General features: G+C 48.0%; 1 protein-coding gene across 2 annotated transcripts in view; it reads left to right on the top strand.

Moving 5' to 3' along the window:
* The window catches only part of Tshz3 (teashirt zinc finger homeobox 3), a 70,352-nt gene extending 46,061 nt beyond the window's left edge, over positions 1-24,291 (top strand). The window contains exons 1-2 of one of the 2 annotated variants that reach the window (XM_010641001.3): positions 6,656-6,735; positions 19,500-24,291. In XM_010641001.3, coding sequence (XP_010639303.1) covers positions 6,711-6,735; positions 19,500-22,705 — 3,231 coding nt within the window. In that variant the 5' untranslated portion in view covers positions 6,656-6,710 and the 3' untranslated portion in view covers positions 22,706-24,291. Of the gene's footprint in view, positions 1-6,655; positions 6,736-19,499 lie in introns of those variants that run through there. The other variant, XM_010641002.2, reaches the window with a different exon arrangement.
* The last annotated feature ends 231 nt before the right edge of the window (positions 24,292-24,522 follow it).

Raw genomic sequence — 24,522 nt, 5'->3', positions numbered from 1 at the left:
CGCATTTTATTGTCAGTGCTCTGCAATCAGTAGGACTCCCTTCCCTGCCAACATTTACTTTGTCATTATAAATCTTGTAAGTGGTCATTTAACTGGTTCCGGGTGCATGTAGGAGTGTCATTACTGGCGTGTTTGGGAACGTCTTCCTACCAAGAAACCCTCCTGAAAAGTAAACTTGGCACCAACTTGGATGAAACCAGGTGAGCCACTTCGCAATCTTGACCCTGTGGCAAACTGCAGGACTGGGAATGGGAGGCTCAGTGGTCAGGGCCCACATGGGAGAGGTTGGAGCCAGCTCCCCTGTGGCCAGCCCCAGTGGGGCATCCACCTCCGCTGGAAAGCTAGTTGTAACCTCTTTTCTGAGCTGGGTTGGTTTTTCTTTTCCTTTCTTTTTTTCCATGTAGAATTGAGTTCATCTTTGGCAATAAAAAAAAAATGGTGTTCAATTATAATCATATCCAACTGGCCCAAATTAAACTGCCCTGATCCATAAGCATTCATAACTGCATACAGTTGAGTTACATTAATAGTCAATATAATAAACCTTCACCTTTATTGAAGCCGCTCTTGTTTCTCCAGCAGTTCTTTAATCTGTCTCAATAGATTTCTGGTGTACAGCACATATAGATTTGGCCAGTGACAAGGGTTAGAGTAGTCTTGTAGAACATTTACTTGTAGCTCTGAAAAGCCTACATTCATCAGAGGATGAAGTCGATCAGATTGTACCAGGATCAATGGAAGGCTTGTGGGATCCCTCTTAGGCTTGTAATGCGTTCACCTTTGGAGAGGATTCACACACTCACACACACTTTCTCTCACACATACTTCTCTGTCTTAAAGCCATTTATCTCTGAATGTCAAATTGCAATAATTAACCATTATTGATCGTAAATTCAATTAACTTCATTAACACAGGTCATGATGAGGGTGCTTGTAAGGGAAAGGCATTTGACAAGTGTCTTTGCTTGCGTGACGGTCCACGTTCACAGTGGCTATCGGCCGTTCATACCTTCCCCTCTGAGGCAGCCAGCAGACAGGGCCTTTCTGAGACTTGAGCCGGGGAGGGGCTGGGTGAGAGACCCACAAGGTGGTTTGCACTGTGGGTCTTTCCTGTGACTTTGTGCATTAGCAGTCAGCGTGCTGTGGGGAGGCAGTGGCACACTCTTGTGATGTGTGGACACCGCCCCTGCTGAGCGCTGGTGTTCTCATTCTCAGTGTTCAGGACACTTGTCTCACTGCCCTCTGTTGCTCTTCCTGCGCTCTGAGGCCTGGTCACTGAGGACACTGCAAATTTTGCTGAACCTATAAAGCAACTCTTCCCTTTGTATTTTCTTAAACTACTTTCCTCCTTGACCGTGAAGACAAGAAAGCCTGCGGCCTCCGTAGGGACCCGGAGAGGCTCTGAGAACCCCTGATATGTGCCATCTACGGTGCCTTTCCTGTATCTTGCGTGTCATTTTAGTGTCTCCCCACAATCCTCCATGTTGGCGATGTCACCCCATCTTGCTGATATTGACGCTGAGACTCAGAAATGTACAGTCTCACCAAGCCACACCCTGCACGTGTGGCACGGCAGAACCGCAGCCTGTTTCCCAGTCTGGTCTGAGAGAAGGAGCATGTGAGTGTCATGCTTGAAGACTCAGAGAAGCTTTCCTCTGTTTCTTTGCTCTTAATACATTGTAAATATGTACCAGCGGGACACAGTGGTGCACACACAACTATAATCCGAGCACTCTGAGAGGCTGGGGCAGGAGGGTTGCAAGTTTGAGCCCAGCTTGGGCAATTTAGTGGGTAAATGAGGACCTGTCAAAATAAAATATAAAGGGCTGAGTATTAGCTCAGTTCCAGGGTCCTAGGCTCAATTGTAGTTCTGTGGAATAATACATACCTGTATGCACGCGTACATCATACATAGGGCAGAAGTAGTGAGGTAAATGGAGAAAGTCTGCTGACGGACGGACCTAGTTCTGTGTCTCAGCCATGCACTCTGTGCCTCAGTGTTCTCATCTCTGTGATGGAGCCCCTGCTGCTGATTGCCTTCCTCCCCGAGTTGCTGTGGAATTGCATTGAGGTTGTGCACAGGAAGAGGTGACAGCAGTACAAAGCATCCCCAAGTGGGCCAGTACCTGTCCGAGCCCGAGTAGTTGCCGGTGAATGAGCTGCCCTTGAGCCCTGGTAATTAGTTCTGGGTTTTTAACTTTTGATGGAAATGGTGGTCGGTGCAGAGTGTTTCAAGGAAGCAAAGTTGAAAAGAGCAAAAACGTGGAGTCTGCCTTGGAAGATTGGATGGAATTGAGAGAAACTTATGGAGCACCCGGTATGTGCAGCGTCCTGCCTGGGCTGGGGGGCTGGTGAGACTCCCTTGCCCGCCCAGCCCATGCGGAAAGGAGGTATCACAATAGCTGCAAAATCCTGGGAGGGCTGTGGGCACACGGGGGTAAGAAACCCTGGGGTGCAGGAGACAACAAGGGCTCCAGGCCAGTGGGACCTCAGCTGGGGTTCAGGAGGTGAAATGCTGGAGGTCAAGAGAGCAAAGGCCCAGAGTGAGCTTCTCCTGGCTCATGGGGTGCACCAGGAGAGCCGGTCATGCTGAGATCCCAAAGGTCCCTGAGTGCTGCCTGAGGAGTGGCCGCTTGTCAAGGAAGCCACACAGTGCTGACCTCCTGTGAGTCATTGCAGCCAGACCTGCCTTAGGGCCCCGGGCTGATGTGCTTGCCTGTTTGCAGAGGGCTGGCCGTGTTTCAGGGCCGGGATGGCCAGGCCCATCAGAATGCACATGTCTGGGGAAGCGAGTGGCAGTCGGGTGTGGACATAGGTGCCAGTTTGAGCGTTTCCCGAAAACCTGGACTTTCTGGAGCACTTGTATTAGAATTGGAAATGCAGCCCAGAGATAGCACTGCCCATCTCTCACAGGGCCGCCTCCTCACCTGTCACACAGACACTTGCCCTGCCAAGCCAATTGCAGGGACCCGGGAGAGTCCATGAGGTGATCACCAGGTCAGGGGCAGTAGGGACTCTGCCCAGTGAGGAATGAGACTCACCTTGGAGAAGGCCCAGCAGAAACCAGGCCTGAATCAGAATCTGAAAGGAGGGAGACGCTTAAGGCACATCAGTTTCCACCAGACCCCACCTCTGGTTAAGGGTGCTGTACCCCACATGTACTTTGGCTCTCACCCAGCAGCTTTCCAGGTTGGTGGGACGGTGGCCCCTGCCTCTTTCTTCCTCTGAGGTCAGTACAGTTTTCCCATGTCTCTCTTTCCCCATGATCTCTTGTTGCTGTAGGTCACATTTTCACCCACAATGGCAGGGGCTACAGGAAACAGAGGCAGGAGGACCTAGTCATGGCCGCAGACCTTTGAACATCCTGCAGACCTGGCTTCCGAGGCCTCTGCGACTTTGTCTCTGCTCCTGGGTATAGGAAGCCACTTCTGTTCATCTGCATGCATGCCCTGAACGTTTGCTCTGTGGATAGTGCCTTGTCCCTAGTCCCCTCTGCCGACAGTGTCTAGCGCAGGCCCTGGAATAGGAGGTGTCTAATACAAGTGTGTGGTTTTTCTTAAATTCCACAACTCTCCATGAATAGGTGCCTGTGAAATTTTAGACAATTTTCTCTCCTGCCATCTCACTCTCCAGCAATGGATCACCTTCCTGTACCCTCAGAAAGTCTCCTCCCATGCTAGGACCTCCCCCTGTGCACCCACCATTCAACCTGCACAGAAAACAGCCTTCTGAGACTTGATTTTCTCCCCACTCACCATAAGGCTTAGAGATCTCGCCACATGAAAACTTCCAGAATTAATTTATTTTTCTCTTTCTTCCTTTCTTTTTCTTTCCTTTTTTCCTCTTTCTACTTCCTCTGCTCTTCTCTGTCTTCTTTCTTTCTTCTTTTTCTTTCCTTGTTTCTCTCTCTCTCTCTCTCTCTCTCTCTCTCACTCTCTCTTTCTCTCTCGCTTTTGTTTATATTGAGCATTTAACCTAGAACCCATGAGCCAGGTTTTAGGTTCTTGCGTAGTCACTGAGTTGCCCAGACCTTGCAGTCTTCCTGCTTCTGCCTCTCCGAGTGTTGGGATTACAGGCATGGCACCACCATGCCCACTTGAATATTATTATATTATTTTCTTGTAAAGCCTTTCAGTGTGTGTGTGTGTGTGTGTGTGTGTGTGTGTGTGTGTGTGTGTATAACACATGAAGAGCTGGGAGTGGTGACCCACACCTGTAATCCCAGCACTTGGGAGGCAGAGGCAGGAAGATGGCTGTTGGTCAGAAAACAGCACAGGGACTCCTGGGAGCTAACATCTGTGCTGTTTCCTGGTCACTTCCTCCAAGGGTGACCGCACTCTGACTTTCAACACCACACTTAGTTTTGCCTGATTTTGAAATGGATACAAATGAAGTCAAACAGTGCATACTCATTTGTGTCTGATGATTTTCACCTAATGTGGTGTTGGTGCATTTCCTGTAACAGTCGTTTCCTATCGTTGTTTATTTTCACTGCAGGCTGGTATTCCGTTGTGTAGATGTGTGACAAAAGATGCATCCCTTCTGCTCTTGATTGACATTGAGTGTCATAGTTCCTGTGCTTATCGCTGACATGCGGTAACTGACACCCACAATTTAAAGGAGGAGAGTTCTGTTTTGGCTTGTGATCTTTAGAGCTTTTGGTCCATAGTCAGCTGGCTCTGAGGCAGGAAGAGTCTGCTGTGGAAGTAAGCTGGTCGTCCTATGGCAGCCAGGAAGCAGGGCAAGAGGAGAGGAGCCAGGGAGCGAGAGACAGTGACCGCCTCTGTCTACACCCCAACTCTCACACCACCTTCGGTTACCTCACTAATGCACAAATCCACTGAGCGGTACATCACCCTGTGATCCAGTCACCTGCCATGCATGAGAGGCTTTGGGGAACCTTTTTTTTTTTTTTTTTAATCTGCGCTATAACATTGGGGTTGTTTCCAGTGTCTTGCTGTGATGAAGAACGTATCCAAGGTGTCATCGGAAAGGCCTTTGTATGATGTGTGTGTGCATCTGCTGCGTGTGTGTCTGGGAGTGGAATGGCTGGGTCACCAAATGTGTGCTTGTGTAGCTTTAACAGATTGTACTACACAGTTTCACAAAGTACTTCTAACAGTTTACAGCCATAGGTGAGTGTTCCAGTTGTCCCCGGTCTTTCCTAACACACTGGTATTTCTGTCATAGAATTCTTATCAATCGTTACATAGTATTTCATGGTATTCGTTTGTTTATCCACTTTTTTTGGTATTCTAAGAAATGATGGATGATACAGATATATGGACTCCCTAAGACAGTTTTTTTTTTCTTTTTTGCCCATGAGTATTTCCATAGTACTCGAGTCAAAGAATATACGTATTTGCAATTATGACATGTATTGTTGAATTACCCTCCATAAAAAGGCTATGGCAAGTACTGTGCAGATGAGTTAAAATTCTGCTTTCATTATTTTGTTGTTGAATTTCTTCTATGTCTCTCTCCCTCTCCTTCTCTCTTTCTGTTCTGATGGATGTCGAGGTATGGAGGATGCCTGAATCTAGTACAAGAAACACTAACTCAGACTAAATAAATGTCAATATAAATTTGTAAGATAAGGTATTTAAACATATATTGTGATGCCAACCAGCCAATTGGTATTATTTATATATTGGTTTGGAGAAACCTTTTTTAATAAATAGAAATGAGGTTGAAGTCTTATAGGTCCACATATGTCAGTCAGAGTCACGAACAATTCAAATCTTTGAAACATTGGCCGGGCGTGGTGGCGCGCGCCTGTAGTCCCAGCTACTCGGGAGGCTGAGGTGGGAGGATCGCTTGAGTCCAGGAGTTCTGGGCTGCAGTGTGCTATGCCAATCGGGTGTCCGCACTAAGTTCGGCATCAATATGGTGACCTCCCGGGAGCGGGGGACCACCAGGTTGCCTAAGGAGGGGTGAACCGGCCCAGGTCGGAAACGGAGCAGGTCAAATCTTTGAAACATTGCCTTTGTTGCTCAAAGGCTGGGAAGGTCTCTGTCTCAAATGGTGGGTACAGGTGCAGTAGTGAATCCTGGGTCAGTACCAAGTTGGGGCTGAATGGGTGCTGGCCAAGGGCTCAGTGCAGCTTAGTGCTGGCTGGGAGCTGAGTGCTGGGTGATTGTGGACTGAGTTCTGGATCATTACTTAGCCTTAAGTGTTGAGTGAGTTCTGGGTAAGTTCTGGGTGACAGCTGAGCACTGGCTGCTGGGTCATTTTTAGGTGAGGGCTGGCTGAGTGCTGATTTTGCCAAGTGCTGACTGAATCCTGGCTCAGTGCTGGCAGTGCTGCTGGACTTAAGATCGCTCAGCTGTGCTGGCTCCTGTGCTGGTGCTGGTGCTCAGTGGAAAGAGGACAGGGCTGAGCTTCCCTGAGTCACCGTGAGAATTTTCTCTCCAGGTTTTACTACTGGTCATAAGATGAGGACCCTTGTCAGAACTCCTGAGATGCACTTGTGGCTGTGGCTCTCCACTGGACTGTCTCTGCTCCATGAAATGGGCCCGTGGTCCCCAGAAGAAATGCCTCACTGGTCAGAGGGCACTCATGACTGGCTCCTCTACTCAGAGTTTGAGAGCTGCAGAGGAAACTGGTGGAAACTAATGCTTGAGGTGACCCTTGGTCTGTGGTGATCCTTAGACTTAGTGCCACCAACCAAACTGTGTGAATTCAGCCAGAAGCTAATAAGGAGAGTTGTTATGCGAGGCTGTGGAGGATGGAGAGGTAAGGGATGCCTAGAATGTATGCACTTATGCACATGGTTAGCTACTCTAAAAACTGCAGAATAACACAAAGGGGATGTCCAAAAGTAATGCCAATAGGAATTCATTATATTTCTCTAGAATTTAGAATTTAGAAAGGATTTTCCATCTCATCCCTGAGATTAAAGAGGTCACTTTCAGTGAGACAGGTGAGAAGTGACTTCTTGGTGGCGATGGAATGAGCAGGACCTTGGAGGACAGGTAGGAGGATATGAGAAGATGGACACTGCATGTGAAGTGAAGGAAACGGCATAGATCCAGACAAGACTGAAAGAACAGTCAGGAGAGGGCGGCATGGTGGGTATGGAGGGGTCAGTGAAACATGAAAGAAGGAAGGTGACGTGGGGCTTCTAATTTTGAATGTCAAGCTAAGACATTTATGCTAAGATGTAGAACCCTCTAATATACTTGTGTTTGAGACAACTAAGGGCATCTTGGACCTATGAAAGTAAAGCCCTCTGACTTACTCACTTGAGTAATTTCACATTCCTAACTGTGAAGCACCTAGAGTGTGTAATTTGTATGTAACGTATGTTGAATGGATGGATGATGGAGTGAATAGGTAGATATAAATCTTAATTCCTAGGTCATATAAACCATCCATTTGCCTTTTTTTTTTCTGGATAAAGCTTTTTAGCTATTATAAAAAAAGCTACTAAGTTCCACTGAGAATTTGAGGATGTATATAGCTGCTTTGAAGAGATCTACCTTAATGACTGCTTCCAAATCTTTCCAGCCCACTGCCCATTTCTCAAATATGGTTTCTCCATTTCATTTTGGAGGTATTGGGGATTGAACCCAAAGCCTTTGTACTGACGTATATCACTAACCCTTCTCTTACTTTTTATTTTGAGACAGGATATTGGTAAGTTTCCCAGGCTGGGCTTGAACTTGCAGTCCTTCTGCCTCGGCCCCACAGAGTTCTGGGATTATCGGCAAGTACCAGCACGCAAGGCTTTCCCTGTGTTTTGAGGTCACCAAGTACACAGGCAAGCTGCTTGAGTGAACTGCCTTTTTGGAGACCACAAGCTGCCCCTAAGAATTACTCTATCCTACCTCTACAAGCTCTCATGCTCTAGAGCTGAAGATGTGTAGGGTGTAGAGCCATTAACAAAATTGGCCACGGCTCATGTATATAATTTGCAAAGTCCAAGGCATTCCCTGCCCCTAATAATTCACCAACTTCTGTTCCACCAAGGTGAGAGAATTCTTTCTGTGGATGAAGTCATTCTAATTTATTGTATCCATTATGTGTTAGAATTTACCTTATGCCTTTTGTGCAGTAAAAAGGAAAAAGTACATAAGGAAGGGATTTAGAGCTTAGATTCTTTCTTCCGTATGGGTACAGAACTTGGAAATATATTGAACTCAGAAAGAGGAATGAGAACGTAGCACCCACAACAAGCTTCACTTCTGTTACACTCTTGCCAGGGTTTTTTCCAACACTGGGAGTTTTGCTTCTCCTGGTAAACCAACCCTGGGGTCAACCCAGACACGTCCCAACTGTCCAGCTGACTGCATTATGGCTCTGTCTTGTCAGTTCCCCAGTGGATCAAGGTGGCCTCAGTAATGAAGCGTTCCTTTGTGGTACAGGGGGTGACAGTACAGGCACCCAGAGAGCCAGCTGTTGGGACTTGCTCTGCTGATTGGATGACTAGTTGGTTGTTATGTGCTTGAAGCCAATGAGAAAGATGACTCCAATGGTCCCAGACTGATTATTTACTCTTTGTTATCTCTAAAGTTGTCTGGGCAATTGCATTTGTTGCATGAGTATGTCCTCAGTGCATTTTTTTTTCTTTGCATGGGCTTTGTGCCCAGACTATAGCAGATCACCCTCGCGGAGGAAAGAAGAAGAGTATCCCTTTAGAGACAGGGGAGCTGTCTTCCTTTCTGATCTTGGAGAGTCTCCAGCCTCCAGGCCTCCTCTTTTCCTGAGCTTGTCTCTCTGAGGAGGAGAGAGCTGAGAAGGAAGGGAGGTTGTTCTTGTCAGGGCAGCTCAGGTGGCATAGTTGGTCTTTCTTACTACAATAAAAATCCAAAGAAAGAAGGCTGAGGCAGTGTCTTTCTTGTTTTGTTTTTCTGGTATTGGAGATTGAACCTAGGGCCATTGCTCTGAGCTAAATCCCCACTTCCCTTTTCTTTATTCTCATTTAAAGGTTTTGAGACAGGGTCTCACTCAACTTCCCATAATGCTGGGACTACTGACTGCTGCCGCCATGCCTGGCGGGCAGTGTCTTTCTTGACTCAGTGGTGGCAACTCCCGGCATGGCTTCTGAGGCTCTTGGCCACTTGTTTTCTGCTGCACTGGGTTAAAATTTGTTCTGGGTACTGTCCCTCTGGAGGAGGCTGGGATTTCCAACAGCTAGAGGGTGTCCTTTGATATGAGGAGCCTCCCTATCCTTGATTTCCTAGGAAGAAGCATCATCCTGTTATGGTCTGAACAACCACTGGCCATTCTGGCTATGCAGAGTGACACAGCCTTATTCGCACTGACTTTATTCACCAATCAGCTAATGCCATGCTTTTCTTGGCAAGAAAGCATTGCAGCTTTATTAACATAGTGATACCCAACTGAACAAGCATTCATCTCGCACATTACATCAAATTAACGTGTACAAAATTAATATTCCTGACCTTGCTAGGGGGAAGAACAATCAATCTAGTAAAGGTTGTCATCCTAGCACAAACAGCCTTCTGGAAAAGTCCTGACCATTGTAGCTTCATCCTGTCCATACCCTCCCAGGCCCTCTGGTCTGGCTGCATACCTTTGCATAATTCTCCTGATTTCTGGGGAGCTCTATGCCCAGCAGGGATACCTGGAAGGATCCTAGCCTCTCTGGTGCTATATGGAATGACTTTTCTCTGTCTTTGTCACCTGAGGCTGTGACCTCTGTCATCCTAGATGGCTTGGGGGATGACTCCGGGTGCCCAGGTAGATGCACTGAGAAGATTTCAGTTTGCACTGTTGAACTGGGACCTCCTGTGTTTGAGGCGCAAGCTCTTCTTCCCTAGCACCGTTTTTCCCCCTCTCTGCTGCCTATTTAATAAACAGACTTGGGCCCAGCATTCACACTGGCCCCTTTGGTGTTGCTGAAGATGTGTTTCGCCAAGCTGCCTCCACTCCACCCGTCACCTCCCCTGACATTGCTTCACTCTCAGTACAGAAAGGAAGTCTCACCTCAGAACTCCTGCTCAGAACCCTCTTCCGTTCAGCAGCTAAGAGGATGCCTCTCTGTTTTGACAGTTACCTGACCAAGGGTCCCTGTGCAAGGTTCTGGGGCTGCTAGAGGGTGAATACCTTTGGTGAATGTGGCCCAGCTCTGAGCCTTGTATCTCCACCTCACACCTTCTGAGCTGGCTGAGTCTGGGAGAGAAGGTGGGTGCCTCTGAGCAGCCCATTTGGTGGGTGGGGGTGCTCTGACACCTGGGGAGAACTCTAGGACCCAAATGAGGTTATCCTGGGTAGATTAGATGCTGCAGGTGTGGCCACCCTTACAAAGGGATCACAGTGAGCCGTATTAATATGTTTATGCATAAAACCCTGTGCAAAAAATAACCCAAAAGGCCCTGTATAGTAGACAGTTACACCAGTTCTTCATAAAACAGGAATTCTTGTGGCAAATGGATCAGTCTGTCTGGATTTAGCAGTGTACTTAGAGCAGAATGAGATTTAGGTGAATTTGGCAGGTGGGGCTTTGAGCTCTTTCCCCCAAAAGAGAAAGGTGACAAGGTTCAGAAGCTAGTCAAAAATGGGGACTAGGCTCAACCTGAGGAAGTGGCCTTCCTGGAAGACAGGGGCTACAGGGACACTGGCAGCCAGTGGGTGTCTGAGGTGGGCCTCCCCGGGCAGCACCATACAGCAGATCATGTGGCACTGTCTCCCACCCCAGCACAGGGCCTGGAAACTGGGCCAAGTCTGAGCAGTGGAGCTGGGGGATGGGGCCAGGCTCGGCCATGCCTTCCCTGTGCACTTCCTAGAAGTCACACAGACAGGGGCTGTGACCACGGAAGAACACGTGCGTGGGCAAGGAGTCCTAATTTTGTGCATGCTCACCTTATGGTGCTTCTTCCTTCCTGCCTTCTGTTTCCCTGCCTTCTCCTTTCTCTTCCTCTCCAGCTTTTCTTCTTTTCTGCTGTCTCCATTTTAAGACTTCCAGAGAGAAGAAAGGTGGACTTGAATACCGGAGGGGCCTTCATTCAGGCAGAGCTTCCCTGATCTCCCCAGTACCCCCTTTCCTGAAAGGCTCTGAGGAAGGTCTGGGAGCTGTCACCTCAGGTCATCACCAGGGGAGGGCTGATCCCAGAGGATACCACTGACCCTGTCCCCTGCTACCCGATAGTTAGGGGCCTCTAAACTTCCCCAGAGAGCAAACCTGTTACAATTTGCTTGACTGTATTTGCAGAAGCCCTTTAATTTGGAAAAGTCTTGCACATTCATTTATATGAACACTTGGGAGGTGGGTGTGGCCAATATTATGCCCATTTCCTTCCTTTTTCCCATTTGTAGGTGAAAAAATTAAAGCTCACAACCCTGCAGCCAGTCTTTGCAATCACGTGAGCAGTCTTGGGCAGAAAGAAGCTAAGCGCCATGGGCACACTCTGTGACACTGAAAAGTTTCACAGAAGAAAATGCAATGTAGAAATGCTAGGAGTGGTAGGTCCTCTGCAGCGTATGGGCTACTGCCTTCCAGGACAGCTCTCCAAGGCAGGCCACTGTGGCTTCTCAACTATGCCTTCCTGAAGTTCCTAGGGGGTTTCCTCTACTGTGGGCCACATGACAGGTGCAAGCCAGGGGGAGAAGAATGGTCCAGATATCTTCTGAGGATCTTGGCATCTTTCCTTATCTAGGCAGATTCTACAGCAGTACGGGACACTCAGTGTTAGAGTCATGAAACAGACAGAATACCTTTATCTGGGGAGGGCATCTGCAGAGGCTGGTGGGCATTTGCCCTGGAAAGTTAGCTCAGAGACCCGACTCCAGACCTAGCAGCCTTATTTTCCAATTTTGGCCATGTCCCTGGCATTTTCTGGATACTTCTGGTTTCCATGTGATCACATATATAAGGGCCTGAGAGGATTTCCTGGTGGTTGGCCAAGGCCAGTGTTGGTTGTCCTGGCCACACCAGATGCAATAATGTCCTCTTTGTCCAGGAAGGCTCTCCTTCGTCTCTCAGGCAGAATCAAGCCTGTGTCTAATCTGCTTCCAGCTTGCTCTCTTCACCAGGGTTGGCATTAACGTTCCTCTTGGTCACTCCCTCAGCTGATTAAATTATTCTTTAAAAAGAAAAAATAATCACCCCATGTCATCTGAGTACTTGGGGAAGGGAGAGAACAGGTCTCCAAGGAGCCTGGGCCTTGGAGGTGACCGCCGGGAGCACCCTGGCAGCCTGCTCTTGGTGGCTGTGTTCCTGGCCTCCTCTGCCTCCACACCCAAGCTCTAGACCTTCTCCATTTTGCAGGCCTCGCCACTGAAGTCGTCTTTTCTTTCACCTCTGTCTCTTCTCAGATCTCTGTCCTGTTCTCTTTCTCACCCCGAGACCTCTTGTTCCTGTTGGAACCCCTTTCTCCTGGTCTTTCTTGTTCCCTTTATTTTCTGTCTCGCCTTCCCCACCCGTCCTCACCTTTCTGACATCCCTAGATAGGTGACAGCATCTGACGCTGCTCAGCGACTCCCGCGCCTCCCTCCCTCCCTCTGGCCTCCTCAGCCTGTTGGGAGGTGCAGAGTTGCACTTTGTGGAGGAGGATGTTCTTCGGGCTGTCCTTAGTAAGTGGACCCTGGGAGGAGTATCTCCGAGGAGTTTAGCTAGCAGCACACCTTCCCAGGTAGTTTCGAGCATTTGAAAACAGAGGGTTGTAACTTCAGAACCTTCATTCAGGCCCAGAAAATGTTAATGTCCCCGGGGTAACTTACTCCGAAATTGCTTCTGGGAGCATGGCACAGCCGTGCCTTCTTTTCTTTTCTTCCCACCTAGTGCCCCCATCCCAGCCCACCCACAGCCCCTGTGGCCTGGAAGCACAGATCCAAGCCGCCGCCTCTTCACCTTTGGGAGAGAGTAGTAGCAATGTGATGAAGGTAATTCCCACTTGTCCAGAAATGAATTCCATTATGCCCCAGCTTATTGTGTTACATTTATATCAAACATATTAATTTCTTTTTACCTAGTGGTTGAGTTTAGTTAATGATGATAATAAATACTAATGAGAGAGCTACTGCCTCCTGACCTTCTGATTGCTGCGGTGGGGCGACTCTTCATTCCTTGGACACATCTGTCATCCCCAGCCACTGGTGAGCTGTGGGTGGGGATGCAGGACCCCCTGGAGAGGCAGGTGTGAATCCTGCTGGGGGACGTAGCCCAGCCGAGGCTCTGCCTTGCAGCCCACTCAGGGGCCTATAACAGCACTCACACACACCTTTTTGTGTAGACCCCTCATACTGGTACCTGGGATGTCAGCCTTATGGGATAAATAGCTCCATACAACTTGATGGAATTCCACTTTCCATGTCTGCAAAATGGAGATCGTTCCATCCACTTCCCAGCACCCTTCCGAGGATCAGAGGCAGTGAATGGGGAAACGGTTCATGCACATGTGCATATAATAGGCAGGATCATTGTTCTCTTCATCACATGCCCTTCCCAAGGTATTGGGCTGTAGGACTGTCAGAAGCTTTTGTAAGTTTGGGAGCCTTCATTTTTCACGAGCATGGATCTACCTGAGGATCCCATTTGGTTTTGCTCAGGGAAGTTCTTTAGTTCATCTTATGCAAAGGTGTCCTTGGCACTCAGCACACCACAGACGGATTGCGTCTCCTTCCTTAAGCACTTGTTTTTCATTTATTGGGTGGGGAAATTGGGGGTACAAGTTGGAAATCAAGTGCAGCAGTTTGGCTCTCATATTGGAGAGAGAGAGAGACAGAGAGAGACAGAGACAGAGAGAGAGGGACTTTGTTAGAGAAGGACGTGGGGAAAGATGAAATGTAGGTTCCTCAGCCCACCTCCCTCCTTGGTGAGTCTCTGCCTGCCTCTCTGTGTTTCTTTGCATTTTTGCAGCTGCTGCATGGTGGTTTGAATGGGAAGCCCTCCCCTCACAGTCCAGCTGTCTGCTCTGTTGGAGCAGGCAGCAAAGGTTTCAATCTTGTCTGTGAAAGAGAAAGGAAGCATGATAATGCACTCCTGAAGGCAGGTGTTGGGTGTGGCACAGTCAAGGGTGGCTCCAACAACAGCAGACCACCAGCTGGAGTGCTTCCTCCTCTCTTCCTTGGCAGTGGCTTCTGCATTGTGTCCATCTCAAAGGCCCATCCTCCTGAAATGCAATGCTGGAAATGCCAGTCACACTCAGAGCACAGGCCCAGGAAGGACTGTGTACCACAACCCAGGACATCTCTCTGTTCTTGGACTGGCTGGAGTCTGGCTGCACCTGGGATAGAGATATGGCAACTATTGAGGAGATAAGAAAAAGTAATCTATGATGTTCATTTCCTCCATGTTGATTGGTCACTAGGGCTGGGGCCATCTTTTTGAAATGGTTTAAATGTGTGCCCCACAACTGGCTCCTGTGTTGGAGGCTTGATCCTCAGTGTGCTAATGTGAGAAGTGGTGGGATCTTTAAGAGGTGGGGCCTAGTAGGAGAGCACAAGATCACTGGGGACGCTGCCATTGGAAGGAATTACGGGAGTTCCTTTGGGATCCAGAGTTTGTTTCTGCAGAAGTGCACTGGTAGAAGAGGAAGCCTGACCCCTGAATTTCTTGCCGGTTTCCCATTCTAAGTAAGATATGGTCTTTCCCCGCTGCACGCACCTCCACTTTCTGCTAAGGGGCCCTCGCCAGAGTTGGGACATGCCATTTGGCTTTTCAGTTTCCCAAATTGTGAGCTAAATGCCCTTCTTTTTAAAAAAACTGAGGTTAGGGCTGGGGATTTAGCTCACCTGCCTCACAAGTTTGATCCCTCTGTACACCACCCAAACCAAAACCAAAACCAAAAAATGAAGGCTAGCCTGCCTCAGATACTTCATTAAGTAACAGAAAAGGGACTGATAGAGCCGGACGGTAGGTTTGTGCCAGCCATTTGGTGTACAGAGTGTAGGATGGGGGGTGGCTCACGCTAGTCTTGATCACAACATCTGGAACGTCTGGCTAGAGCAGTGATTTCAGCAGTGTGCTTTGTCACATGAAGGCAGAGGGTGCTAAAAGGACAGAAGCTGAGGTCAGAAAGGCCATAAATGACCTTTCACATACAGCCTGGGCAAGGCAGGTGGTCCCACTCTTCACTTCTCTGCACCTGTTTCAGAGTTTCCAGCTGAGCGGGCAGCAGTGGGAAGTGAGGAGTAAAAGGTCTTGGCACGTTCTAGAATCTGAGAGGACCAGAAAGGAAGCAGGGGCCAACGAGTGGAGGACTCCTGGGACTGCTTGGAGGAATTGGGATTTCATTTTGAGTCACTAAGCGTGTTGATCCCTGTGGCTTCTGCTAGGCTGGTGTCCATGTCCTAGTGTTGGTTGAGGACAGGGTGGAAGATGCCAGTGGCTGGACCAGGCTGAGGTAGGAGGGGACAAGATCCAATTACAAAGGCTGCTGCTGGCAGCACCTCTCTTCTGGCAGTGGCCCCCCACTAACCTCTTTCCAAAGGAGGAGACGGTGACTGTTGCTCACCTACTGTGTGCCAGAGGGAGGATACAAGGCCCTTGTTCCCGGAAAATTCAAGTTAAGTACCATCAGGGGATTCACGTGACTGCCTGTGATGACAGTGAGCTTCCTGAGGCCGTATGCAGTTCCTTATCAGGGCTGGTGACGGACCAGAGTCCTTCATGTTTCCGTCAGGCCCATGCACCTGTAGTTGATTTCTCCCTGTCCACATAATGATGCAGACATCTGTTCCTCTCTCCCTCTTCTCCTCATCCAGAGCATTAACTGTCCAAGTGTCCAGAAACTTCCTTGTATCCCACCGGGAACTCTGCACGTTAGGTTCTGTTCAAAGAAGGGTCGAGGAACAATTGCTTGTTGAGTGTGCAGATCCAGTGCTTACAGGAAAGGAGCCAGAGAAAAGTTTACTGCTCAGCTCTTCAACCTCTAATCAGAAAAGCTATAAAATGGTGCAAGTTTAGAAGAGTAGGCCTTGTGGCTCATTACTTCACTGCCCTGTATTGTACAGGTAGGGAAACTGAGGCTCGAGAAAGAACATGATGTCTTGCTCAAAGGGCAGTAGCTTACCTGGGCGCTTAGGAAGTATTTGTGGAGTGGCCAGATGCTTTCGATGCCATAATCTACTCTGCCACCTCTAGGCGCATTTCCATGTTTTCTCAAAGTTCTGTAATTGAGAGCATGTCTGATATCCTCAGAAGAATGAAGCTATTGCAAAACATAGTGGAAAGACCGCCCTGTAGTTTAACATGGAAGAACGCATGGTTAAAGTTACAGGCTCTACCTAAGGAAGTTTTTTGCCAGTGAGTCTGAAAGAACAAGACCTTTGGGACACATAGTGAGAGTCCCATCACAGAAGTGTACAAGTACAGTGATGAGGACCATATGAAGCCAGGATAAGGTGAGGGCTGGGTTGGAGGGTGACGCTAGGTCTCCCTAAGGTTTAGGCCTTCTGGGCACTGGAGCCTTTTTATTTCCCTCAGAGCTAGATTCTGTTCCCCGCAGGGAGGTTGTCCTTCCTTGTCTTTCAATACTGATTTCCTTCTCAGTCATCACACTGGTGATAATCTGACACTGCGCTGCATTTACAAAGCATGCTGGAGCATGTCGGGGCACCTTGGGCGGAGCGCATGAAGGGGAGCGCTCCAGATGGCCTGTGGGGCACCCAGGGCTGTGGTGATGCTTCCACAGTGGGGCAGGAATCAGTCCTGTTTGTGGGGAGCCATGCTGCCCCTGAGAAGGAGGCAGGCTGGCAAAGCTGCTAGTTAGCTTCATGCTATGGTGGGCCATTGGCTGCCGCTGCTTCTGACTGGCCGGTGTCCTCCTGTAGCGGCAATGAGAAGGGCATTTTCTGTCTCAGATTTAATTCTGTGGAGGTGCTGAAATGGGGATAAAATGCCCACAGTGTGGCGTTCAAGCTGAAGGCTGTGGTTCCAAGGAGCATGGCCAGAAGAGAAGGGCTTTTTGTCTGCATAGATCAAGGCCTCTCGAGCCTAAATGACAGGGACACGGTTCCCTCTCCATTTTCCAACGTTCTCCAAAACAGATGCTCTTCTGGGGCAGGAGCACCATGCACCCCATCCTACCTGTTGCTTTCTGCAGACCATGAATTGCATCTGGCCAACCTCAGTGTGCCCTGTTACAGCTGCCCTCTGGGGGAACTGCAGGAGAAGATGCAGACTCTCCTAGGTGCCTTGACTTCCATTGCTGGCTGTCGCCCACCTGGCCATGACTGATGGATTCCCAGATGCAGGACCTTTAGTGCTAAACCAACACAGGTGTAGGCAAATGGGGTTGCTTGGTCCCTCCATCCCAGCTGTCCTTCTATCAGGCTTGCCATTTTCTGGGAGTTGAAGGGTCCTGATTTCTCTTTTGTGTTGCAAGTTGAGGAAGGCTGTGGAGAAGACTGAGATGTCTTATTTTTCTTTTCCTGTTCCCTTTCCAACACATGCACTGTCATCCTTCATTGTGGCCAGCAGAGGAGCCTCCCTTGGCCTGCACACTGTTTCCTTATTCATTTTGGCTCTGGCCCTAGGAAAAGAGCTTTAGCCATTTTAATTTGTCATCTCTAAGTGGGTGGCCTCAAACTTAAGGTTCACCACAACACTTTGCACCTTAGCTGACCAGAGCAGGGCACTTTCTTGTGGTCATTTCTATAGAACATCACATGGCTCTTGCACAAGACTCTTGCTTTGTATATTGCATGTGGGCAGCAGTGTCCCTTTCTCTGTAGCTGACACACCCCCATGGGAAATGATTCCCATCCAAGCTCACATTACATTAGTGTGAGATATCACTGTTGTGTTTCAGCTTAGAAATCTTGGTGCTCTAAGTGGGGACATAGGAATAGAAGCATCACAGCAAAGCAGGAAGAAATAGTCAGGGGGAAATATGTACTTGGCTCCAAGGGAGTCAATTTGCAATTTTTTTTTTCTGATGTGAAACTACCTGGAGCAAATATCTCTATATCTTGGAACCTCAGTTCACCAAAACTTTTGTTTGCAAGCAGTTTGGTTTGTAAGCAGAAGCATTTGGTAAGACTTTGATTTTGTGAACTCTGTATTGGGTGAGAGATATGTCCATAGCCTTCTTTCCTACGTGAACATGAACATGGCCATCTTTTTTCAAAATCGGGAAACAAATTAAGTTCATGAACCATTGAACCACTATACACACACACACACACACACACGCACGCACACATTATTTAATTCTACAGACAAAACTTCCCTTCCTTTTCCAAGAACATTTTTTTTCTTTATCTTTCTCTTTTTTATTCAGCCTCCTAATAAGCAAGGTGGCATTCCAGCCACCCAACACATTAACTGCAAGCAGGTATTTAGGAGCCAATAGGAAAACATAACTTTTGTTCCCCTTCTCTGGCTTGAATCTGTAGCTCACACAAGGCTGGTCACACCTAAGTGTATGCAAGACCACAAGATGTAGTACACAGTATGAGCCCAGCTTTAATAAGGGATAACCTGAGTCCCTGAATGCAAGAAAATGGAAAAACAAATCACTCTGGCCCGTGACCATGAGTGTTCTCCGGGCTCATGTGTCTGGCTGTGTGTGACCTAGAACCCCCAGCCACCGGGCCCTGCCCTCCATGCGCTCCAGGATGCACGCTGGGTTTACATCCCCAGCTACATTGACTCCAGAAAGACAGGATCCCTGTTGGATGCCCGTGAAGCTTATGCTGAGTAAATATTGACAAAGTAGTCTAAGGAGCAAACACTCTGACATTTGTAAGGTCCACTGGAAGGTCTTGTATATATTTATACAGCAAGAATGAGCACCGCATACCAATTTTCCTGAATTTACTCTGTCATGATTCTGCATGGACAGTGCGTGTGTATGTACGGGTAGCCGAGGACGGCCGAGTGCCCGTGTGGAGGACAGGACCAGGGCTGGGAGCTAATGGGCCAGGTGCCCCCCAACCAGCACCTGTTCCTGCTAGGAAACTTACTCTGAGCTTTTAGGAGACCTGTTTTTTCAGGAGGAAGAAAGAAAATAAGCCACGAAACCTTGTTTTTAATTTATTGCAATTGATGTACTTTCTTTTTACTTCGTAAAATTTTTATTGATGTTTTTGTACTTTATATTTATTAAAGATTGAGCCTCAAAAATGTAATGAGTAAAAAATGCTTGCTTAATTTAAATTGTGAATCTGTCTGTTAAGAAATGCATTAGGGGTAGGAGAAGCATAAGACATATTAATTGACAGACAGGAACTGCTGTCTCTGAGGTTGATACAAGTAATTTATTACTTTAGAAATGAATGCCACCTCCAGAATGTGCTTCATTAATTTCAAATTTAGTTTTAATTTCAAGCTGTTGCCCCTTGAGAAGAATAAGGTGGCAAATTATGTTTGAAGAGCAGACTTTTTTTTTTTTGCTCCACAGAAACACTACATTTTAACTATTTAATTTTACAAATACATTTGCCCACCTAGTTTGATACATTTTCCCGAGAGCCAATAACATAGCCTAGGAAGGATCAACACTTACTAATGCTTTCTCTCCCCTTTTTTTTCCTCCTCCTTTCTCCTTTCTATCCTGTCTGTCCCTCACTCCCACCTGTTACCACGACAGCCTATGTTTCTGATGAGTTAAAGGCGGCCGCCCTGGTAGATGAAGACATAGACCCTGAGGAGCACACGGCAGATGGAGAGCCTTCAGCCAAGTACATGTGCCCGGAGAAGGAGCTCAGCAAGCCCTGCCCCAGCTACCAGAACTCCCCAGCTGCTGAGTTTTCCAGCCACGAAATGGACAGCGAGTCACACATCAGTGAGACCAGTGACCGAATGGCCGACTTTGAAAGTGGCTCCATCAAGAATGAAGAGGAGACCAAGGAAGTCACTGTCCCCCTGGAAGACACGACCGTGTCTGATAGCCTGGAGCAGATGAAGGCTGTGTACAACAACTTCCTTTCCAACTCCTACTGGTCCAACCTCAACCTCAACCTGCACCAGCCCTCGTCGGAGAAGAACAATGGCAGCAGCAGCAGCAGCAGCAGCAGTAGCAGCAGCTGTGGCAGCGGGAGCTTCGACTGGCACCAGAGCGCCATGGCCAAGACCTTGCAGCAGGTGTCACAGAGCCGCATGCTGCCTGAGCCCAGCCTCTTCAGCACCGTGCAGCTTTACCGGCAGAGTAGCAAGCTCTACGGCTCCATCTTCACCGGAGCCAGCAAGTTCCGATGCAAAGACTGCAGTGCCGCCTATGACACCCTGGTGGAGCTGACCGTGCACATGAATGAAACCGGCCATTACCGTGACGACAACCACGAGACCGACAACAACAACCCCAAACGCTGGTCTAAGCCTCGCAAGCGCTCCTTGCTGGAGATGGAGGGGAAAGAGGATGCTCAGAAGGTGTTGAAGTGCATGTACTGTGGCCACTCCTTTGAGTCCCTCCAAGATTTGAGTGTCCATATGATCAAAACGAAACACTACCAAAAAGTGCCTCTGAAGGAACCCGTCACTCCTGTCGCAGCCAAAATCATCCCTGCAGCCCGAAAGAAAGCTTCCCTGGAGCTGGAGCTCCCCAGCTCTCCAGATTCCACGGGTGGAACCCCCAAAGCTACCTTGTCAGATGCCAACGATGCGCTTCAGAAGAACTCCAACCCTTACATCACACCAAATAATCGCTATGGCCACCAGAACGGGGCCAGCTATGCATGGCACTTTGAAGCCCGGAAGTCACAGATCCTGAAGTGCATGGAGTGTGGCAGCTCCCATGACACCCTGCAGGAGCTCACGGCCCACATGATGGTCACTGGCCACTTCATCAAGGTCACAAACTCGGCCATGAAGAAGGGGAAGCCCATCATGGAGACACCTGTCACGCCCACCATCACCACGCTGCTGGATGAGAAGGTGCAGTCGGTGCCTCTGGCAGCCACCACCTTCACATCCCCCTCCAATACACCCTCAAGTGTCTCCCCAAAACTGAATGTGGAAGTCAAGAAAGAGGTTGACAAGGAGAAAGCAGTCCCTGATGAAAAACCCAAGGAGAAGGAGAAGCCCAGTGAGGAAGAAGAGAAGTATGACATCTCTTCCAAGTATCATTATTTGACTGAAAATGACTTAGAAGAGAGTCCCAAAGGGGGTCTAGATATCCTCAAATCCCTAGAAAACACAGTGACGTCTGCCATCAACAAGGCCCAGAATGGCACTCCCAGCTGGGGAGGCTACCCCAGCATCCACGCCGCCTATCAGCTCCCCAACATGATGAAGCTCTCCCTGGGTTCGTCCGGGAAAAGTACACCCCTGAAACCCATGTTTGGCAATAGCGAGATTGTGTCTCCCACCAAAACCCAGACCCTGGTCTCTCCGCCCAGCAGCCAGACCTCCCCAATGCCCAAGACAAACTTTCATGCCATGGAGGAGCTGGTGAAAAAAGTCACGGAGAAAGTTGCCAAAGTGGAGGAGAAAATGAAAGAGCCAGAGGACAAACTGTCCCCACCCAAGCGGGCCACTCCTTCCCCATGCAGCAGCGAGCTCAGCGAGCCCATCAAGATGGAGGCGTCCAGTGACGGGGGCTTCAAAAGCCAGGAGAACAGCCCCAGTCCTCCGAGGGATGGGTGCAAGGAGGGGAGCCCTGCAGCAGAGCCAGTGGAGAATGGCAAGGAGCTGGTAAAGCCCCTGGGAAGCACCCTGAGCGGCAGCACAGCCATCATCACTGACCACCCACCTGAACAGCCTTTCGTGAACCCGCTGAGCGCTCTGCAGTCCGTCATGAACATCCACCTGGGCAAGGCTGCTAAGCCCTCCCTGCCTGCACTCGACCCCATGAGTATGCTCTTCAAAATGAGCAACAGCCTGGCCGAGAAGGCAGCCGTGGCCACCCCACCACCCCTGCAGGCCAAGAAGGCGGAGCACCTCGACCGCTATTTCTACCACGTCAACAATGACCAGCCCATAGATTTGACAAAAGGAAAGAGTGACAAAGGCTGCTCTTTGGGTTCAGTGCTTTTGTCCCCCACATCCACATCCCCGGCAACCTCCTCATCCACGGTGACAACGGCAAAGACATCTGCCGTGGTGTCATTCATGTCAAACTCACCGCTACGCGAGAATGCCTTGTCAGATATATCCGATATGCTGAAGAACTTGACAGAGAGCCACACGTCAAAATCCTCCACTCCTTCCAGCATCTCCGAGAAGTCTGACATTGACGGGGCCACTCTGGAGGAGGCCGAGGAGTCAACGCCCGCACAGAAGAGGAAGGGCCGCCAGTCAAACTGGAATCCCCAGCACCTGCTCATCCTGCAGGCCCAGTTTGCTGCCAGCCTCCGACAGACCTCCGAAGGGAAGTACATCATGTCAGACCTGAGCCCCCAGGAACGCATGCACATCTCCAGATTCACCGGCCTCTCCATGACCACCATCAGTCACTGGCTGGCCAATGTGAAATACCAGCTTCGAAGGACAGGTGGAACAAAGTTCCTCAAAAACTTGGACACTGGCCACCCTGTGTTCTTTTGTAATGACTGTGCATCACAAATCAGGACTCCTTCCACGTACATCAGCCACCTAGAGTCACATCTGGGCTTCCGGCTACGAGACTTATCCAAACTGTCCAGTGAACAGATTAACAATCAGATAGCACAAACCAAGTCGCCATCGGAAAAACTGGTGACGTCCTCCCCAGAGGAGGACCTGGGGACCTCCTATCAGTGCAAACTTTGTAATCGGACCTTTGCAAGCAAGCATGCAGTTAAACTTCACCTTAGCAAAACACACGGGAAGTCGCCGGAAGACCACCTGCTATACGTTTCTGAGTTGGAGAAGCAGTAGCATTTGCTTCTGATGGACTGACTGCGGTTTGCTTTGAGGGAAACTGTTGAAGGCACCTTAAGGCCCCTCTGTCTTGTTTTTGGCACATGTTCTTATGTTAACTGCAGAGAATCACTCTGGGCTGGACTGTTTTGTATAACTGTACAGTGTTTAATAGAGGTGCATAATCAGCTGTTGTTACTGGTAAAATATGAAGGTTAAAACTCAGTGGTAAGTGTTTGGAACTTTGTGTAAATGAGACTTAGTTGTGAGCATCCCCCTGATGCTTCAAGCTGCATGCATTAACAGACAGTTTAATTAAGCATTTATAACGAAATCAGGCACACTTTTTCCATGAGACTCCAGTGTGCTGGCATTTCTCACCCTTTCATCTTTAGCCCTCTGAGTACTTTGAAGCACTTTTGCATTAATTTGGTTAAAAAATAAAATAAAATAATTATGTATGAAGCTCTGTTTTTTAAACTCCTTACCAGCTTAGTTATAATTAATAATAAGAGCCTCCATTTATGCAGGTCTGCAGGGGTATAACACGCCTTGAAATTTAAAAGAATATTATTTTCACATTGAAACATAGATGTATATATTGTATAGATTTCAGACTCTTATGAAAAATGTGATTGTGGTTAAATGACCTTTTTTCTTGCATTTATAGCAACAGTGTTTTATGTACCTGCTATGTTCTGGGCATAAGCCGTGCCTATGTATAGTGTATATTTCTTTTTCTTTTTCTTTTTTAAGGTCTATGGGTTTTGTTTTTTACATGCAAACATTGTAAATTATACAGAAGATACCACAGATAGCATTTATAAAGTATACAGAAACATTATCTGAAAGCAAAGTATAATTGTTTGTTTTGCTATACAGTACATCTATATTGATAGAGGTTCATGTTTAAATTATACATATTTATTAGCATCATATTATCATTTGTTTTGAGCAGTCTGAATAAACGAGGCTGGGAAATCCATCCCTGGCAGGCATCATAACTATTTTGCACATGATTTTTAAAGGTATTTATTAGAAATCCAAGAATGCTCAAGAAAAACTCAGTGCTCAAAGGGTTAAGTCTATTTGCAAAGGAAAAAAAAAGAACAACAAAAAAAAAGAACTTGTACTGTATTTCCTAAACATTGATAAAGCCTTTAAAATGTTTGTACTGTAATACTTTGCTTAAAAGTCATGAGGCATTCTGTGATACAACCTCTTTCACTTATTTATAAGCCCTCTTGGTTGCTATTTCATATTGTAGGATGCCTTTTTATTTCAATTGGTAACTTTCTGTTTTGTTCTTCCTAATTATTCTCCCAAGATCCCACACTGCAGCTTTATCTTTAGGCTTATGAAAGGTAACCCGTGGTTACCGGCTCTCCAAGTGATTCTGTTCTTCTCCATTTTTGGCAGTTAATTTGCAGAAGTAACTGACAGCTGACACCATATGAGAACCTATGTATAAAATATTGGCATGTAAACAGCACAGACACCGTAACACACTCTGTGCCCTGTTTTGTTGTTGACAATGAAACACCATTATGTGAATCTTCATATAACCCTTTTTTCTACGGCAGCATTAAAATTGTCTTTTTGCTATAATTTTGTGTTGCGTTCACAATTATGTCTGAAATGTGCTACGACTAACGAGCACATTAAAATTAAATCGTGTGCGATCTGTTTATGACTGAGTTGGTTGCTGTGTCTGCCAGGTGCTGGCAGTCGGAGGCTGCCCGTAAATCAGGGGAGTTTTAGTGAACTTTGGTGTTTGGAGAGCGGGGAGCACTTACGTGGTGGTTTGCACAGAATTTTCCCCAGGAATGAAAGTC

The sequence above is a fragment of the Fukomys damarensis genome, unplaced genomic scaffold (genome assembly GCF_012274545.1).
Source record: "Fukomys damarensis isolate Sample0158 unplaced genomic scaffold, DMR_v1.0_HiC HiC_scaffold_19, whole genome shotgun sequence".
NCBI classification, from domain to species: domain Eukaryota; kingdom Metazoa; phylum Chordata; class Mammalia; order Rodentia; family Bathyergidae; genus Fukomys; species Fukomys damarensis.
The sequence above is the reverse complement of the archived record's forward strand: the minus strand, read 5'-3'. Positions and strand labels throughout refer to the sequence as shown.